General features: G+C 48.4%; 1 protein-coding gene across 1 annotated transcript in view; it reads left to right on the top strand.

The window, feature by feature from the left end:
* Positions 1-3,303, top strand: part of GLP2R (glucagon like peptide 2 receptor) — an 82,243-nt gene extending 78,940 nt beyond the window's left edge. Inside the window, exons 12-13 of the mRNA XM_003791093.2 lie at positions 1,698-1,739; positions 2,680-3,303. Of these exons, the coding sequence (XP_003791141.1) occupies positions 1,698-1,739; positions 2,680-3,015 (378 nt within the window). The 3' untranslated portion in view covers positions 3,016-3,303. The remainder of the gene's footprint in view (positions 1-1,697; positions 1,740-2,679) is intronic.
* Positions 3,304-5,180: the final 1,877 nt, after the last annotated feature.

Here is a 5,180-nt window from a genome sequence, read left to right as displayed (position 1 = left end):
AAGGAAATTGTGCTGTCATGTCTGAGATCATAGGAGGCATGCCTCCTAGTGTAAGTGACAGATAACCAACTCATTCATTCATTCACTCATTCATTCACTCACTTATTAATTCGACAAATATTTGCTGAGCTCCTATTTTGTGTCTGGCATTGTTTAAGATGCTGGGGATCTGACACTGAAAAGATGATCTGACACCCTAGTTTTTTTTGAGGTGGGCTGGGGAGGAACAGAGAATAATTAAGTAGATAAATAAGTAAAAATGTAGCTCTATGATGAGAAGACTGGGAAATAAGGGGTCTATGATGGTGACTGGAATGGCTCATAAAAATGGGATGGTATGGAAAGACCTCTTTTTGGTAATATTTGAAGTAAGACCTGAATTGTGAGAAGCCAGGTAGGCAGAGATTTGAGGAAGAAAGCAGAAAGTGTGAAGAGACTTGAGGAAGACATGAGACATGGTGACCAGCCTCCAGGATGGTCCTCAGCGTCTCTTCCTGGGATTCATACCCTTGTGCAGACCTTTCCCACAATGACTAGGGGTGATCTGTGACCATTAGGATATGGCACACATGATGGTGTGTGATTTGTGAGGCTAGGTCATAAAAGGGGTTGCAGCTGCTGCCTCTCTCTCTTGGATCACCCCCTCAGAAGGAGGTCAGTTGCCATGTCATGAAAACATTCAAGGTGTGGAATGGAGAGACTGGGGCCTCCTACAAACCCTGGCACCAGCTTACCAGCCATGGGAGCCACCTTGGAAGCAAGTCAAGCAGTCTGTTAAGTGTAGTTCCAACCAACATCTAAACTAGCACTTAAGAGTGACCTTGAGTTGGAATATCCAGCTAAGCCACTGCCAGATTCTTGGCCATAGAAAGTGTGTGAGATGAGAGATCTTTACTGTACAGCAATAAATACCTGATACGTGAGCTCTACCTGCTAGAAGGAGCCAGAGGCTGGAATAGAGTAGCTGAGGGGAGCAAGCATGGTATATAAGACAAAGTGACACAGAGACATCCCAGCCCAGACCACCTAGGGCTTCCCATGGTTGGAAGAGTTGAGTGTATTCTAAACCTGATGGGAAACCATTGGCAGGAAATGATCTATTATTTCAAAAGAAATACTCTCACATGGGAAAAGCTGATTTATTATCTTACATAACTGAAAATTTCAGAACTAGGCATAGCTGGACCCAGAAAGTATCAACAGAAATCTGTCTGTCACCATCTCTGGCCACTGCTTTCCTCTGTGTTGGCTTCATCCTCAGATGGGTTCTCCCCATATAGCTGAAAGACGCCCACCAGCATCTCCAAGCTTACATCATTTACAGAGCTGGCAAACCCAGGAAGGAGAGTTCTTCCCAGTGGTCACAGACCCACTTGGGCTTATTATGGTGGTGATGGCCATCCTGGAACTTGGGAATCACATTATTGACAGCTCTGCAGGAAGCCCAGGGAGTAGGAGAGGGTCAGATTCTAAAAGGGAAGGATGATAGTCACACACAAACACGAAATAGCCAATGTAGCCTTGCCCAGTATTTGTATAACTGAATGAATGACTAACTCTAGTTAGTGTAAGCGATGAAGTTGCATGCCCCTTCTGGGGGCCCCTTGGACTAAGGTAGGCCTTTGGACTTTTCCGATAACTCTCAGACACATCTTCTACAGAGTCAGATTTCATGCCTTGTCTTCCTTTTATTTCAGGGATTCCTAGTGGCCTTGCAGTATGGCTTTGCCAATGGGGAGGTAAGATTTCCATGCTGTCATCTTGGCTTCCTATGAGGTGGGGCTGGAATCCTATGCCCCGGACATTTCTGTTGGTGTGATGGTATTATGGAGAGTGTGCAGGGGCCAGCTTATATTGGGACAAATTTGTATTGTAAGCCTCCAGGAGAGAAAAGAGGAAGCTGCTTAGATAAATGTGAAAAGCTGTCAGGCAGGGTGTAAAGAAGTTCAGAGCCCAGCCCTGGGCCTACTGGAGATGTGCCAAGGGTATTTGAGAGTGGTGGAGGAAACAAGTTTAAACTGAGATTCAAGCCTTGGCTCACCCACTTAGGAACTGTATGAGTCAGGCATGTCATTATGTCTTAATTAGCCTCAATTTCCCTATCAGTAAAATGGGAACAATAACCATCCCTACCTCCTATTGCTGGGCTAGGGTTGCTGAGCATTTGAGAGCTGTAATTACTTTTATTATTTATACTTCACACAGCTGCAATCAGCTCTCTGCTCCCCTTGGGAAGTCTTGTGGGGGGAGGGGCACAGGGCAGCCTCCTCCAACCTCTGCTACCCTCACTCCAGGTTGAAATATTTGTCTCTGCCTCCTCTCACTAGAATGTAAGCTTCTTGACAGCAAAATCCTCTTCCGTTTCACTCACTGCTGCTGCTTCTCTTGTATCTTCACGCAGGGGCTCCTTATCCACGGTCAGCTTTCAGCTGAAATGCCACCTCGGCACAGCCCTTCCTGACCCCCTCGTCCTGAGTTTGTGTCTTCCTGCCACGTTGCCCTGCTTGGCTGCCTCACAGCATCCTCACCGTGTGATGTGCTTATGTGTCTTTGTTTGCCTCTCTTTGTTCACCTCCTCCAGTTAGAAGGTAAATTTCCCAAGGGTGGCACAGAGGGGCTGAATGGACACATGACTAAATGACACCAAGACAGTAACTGTGTCCCTGTCTCACCTGGCAGGTGAAGGCTGAGCTTCGGAAGCATTGGGTCCGCTTCCTGCTGGCCCGCCACTCAGGCTGCAGAGCCTGTGGCTCCGGCAAGAACTTCCGGATCCCCAGCAAGTGTCCCAAGAAGATCTCGGAGGGAGACAGTGCTGAGAAGCTTCAGAAGCTGCAGCCCTCACTTAACAGTGGGCAGCTCCTGCACCTGGCCATGAGGGGACTCGGGGAGCTGGGTGCCCGGCCCCACCAGGGCCGTACTCCCTGGCCCCGGGGCAGCAGTTTGTCCGAGTGCAGCGAAGGGGACGTCACCCTGGCCAACACCATGGAGGAGATACTGGAAGAGAGTGAGATCTAGGTTGGAGGCCCCTGCTCTGGCTCTGCCCCTGGTGACTTCTGAGAGGGCTGAGGAAGGGGGAGGCAAAGCAGGATGGATGTCACCAAGCTCAGAATTGTTCTCTTCCTGTTTGCCGTGCCACTTTGACAGGAAGTCTATCTCAAGGTCCTTCAAGCTCTGTGTAATGCTCATACCTTCTGCTTGCCCTTGTCACCTTAATAACCCCCACCAGAATGACTATGAGACCCTGAGGCCTGGCCCGAAATTCAAACGAGTGGATCCCACCATGAAGAGAGAGGTCTCCCATTACCAGTATCTCTTCCTTTACCATTCATGGTTCACAGTTTCCAGCTGGGGTTGGGCTTAGGGTGCATGAGCAGCACCTAGGAAAGCTAATGGCCAAGACTCTAAGAGAGTGAGTCTGGGGTGGGGCTGGGGATTGGGACTGTTTAATGCTGATACAAGCCCAGCCTGGAAAACACTGGGCAAGCTGGGAGGGAGTGAGAAGTGTCCTCATTGGGGCCTATGTCCGGGTAAAGTGAGAGGTGTTCTGCATTCCCAGCTCTGCTGTGACGCACCCTGCCTTCTCCAGACTGTGTGTCACCCACCAGAACCCCCTCCTCTCCTCTCTCGATCCTCTGCACGCTCCTGTCCAGCCTTGCCTCTCTCTCTCTGCCTCAGTTCTCTGTCTGGGATCCACAGAAGTTCTGTTTCATCTGTACTAACCCCATCCTTCCTCTGAGGATTGGCCCTAGGTCTCAGGGACCCTCCAAATGTCGTCCTGGGTTATTTCCTCTCTTTTTGGCTCCATCTGCCTTTCTGGGCTTGGCTTCTATAAGCCTGACCTGCTCTGCCATTCCCTTGGGGCAAGGAATGTCCCTGCCATTTTCAATTTGCCCCCAATGTGTTGATGATCACGCCTTCTACCCTGGGAGATCTACGCTGATGAGAATTCTTCTCCCTGGATGGGAAAGGATGCTGAAAGCCGGAGGTAAAGTAATGGGACTCTGGCTGAATCTGGACATGCTCAGGGTGGCACTGAAAGGCCCAGGGCTCTGCAGCAGCTGGGCTGTGGGACCTGTCCTACTGATGGGCATTCTAAGTCTTGTGGCAGCCCTTGACCTCTGGAGGTGGAGGAGGGCTAGGGCATTAGGGTTAGGTTCAAGGACTGAAGTTACAAGGTGAGAGGCTGGAGAAAGAATAGGGGAGGAACATCCTATGGAAACAGTGTGTCAGAACCCAGGACTGTCACTTTCCCAGTGTGTAAAATGCATGTGGACGTGGGTGGAGTATGTTGCCAGGAGACTAAATTCGTCCTACCTTATCTCAGGGGCTGATACAATACTTCTCTAGTAGGGCTGCCATATTTAGCAAATAAATAAAACAGATTAAATTTGAATGTCGGATAAGCAATCTTGTGTTAAGTGTATCCCATGGAACTATTTAATCTGACATCCTAATTTAATCACACATCCTGTCTTTTACCAGCATCTCTGTGTTCAAGGATACTTTTTTTTTTTGCAGTTTTTGGCCAGGACCAGGTTTGAACCCACCACCTCCGGCATATGGGGCTGGCGCCCTACTCCTTGAGCCGCAGGCGCCGCCCGATGTGTTCAAGGATACTTTTTAGTGGGGCTGGGAGAAGGGTGAGGCAACTAAGGTTTTCACCTTACTGAGTAAAAATACTCAGTGAGCAAAATAAATCATATTTTAGTGAATATTCTAAAAAGTTAAATCCACAAATCCTTTACAGAAATAAAATTTTACTGGAACTACAGCTTGAATACAGGAGAGGCAAGTGAGGCCAGCTCATGCAAGTCCAGACTCCCAGCCTGACCTCATCTAAAATATTGATATTTTGTTCATCAAGCAAGGGTTTTAAATGATTGCATGGAAATATCTTGGCTATCTTGCATGGATTTATCTTGACCACTGGGCCTTTTGGTGTCCCCTTAAATTTTGCACCGTGGTGAATGCCTCCCAGCCTCGGTTTGCAGGCTGGAAATGGAAGCCAAGTTTTCCATCCTTTCATTTCCTAATGAAGTGCATACTGCAAGTGCACAGTGAAATATAGATTTATTGTTTGCTGTCCAGATTATCCATAGTTTATTCATTAAAATACTATGTCCTGGCTCAGCGCCTGTGGCTCAAGTGGCTAAGGCGCCAGCCACATACACCTAAGGTGG

Source organism: Otolemur garnettii, unplaced genomic scaffold (genome assembly GCF_000181295.1).
Source record: "Otolemur garnettii isolate 467f Iridium unplaced genomic scaffold, OtoGar3 scaffold00046, whole genome shotgun sequence".
In the NCBI taxonomy this organism is placed as follows: Eukaryota; Metazoa; Chordata; class Mammalia; order Primates; family Galagidae; genus Otolemur; species Otolemur garnettii.
This window is presented reverse-complemented; position numbering and strand designations above follow the sequence as displayed.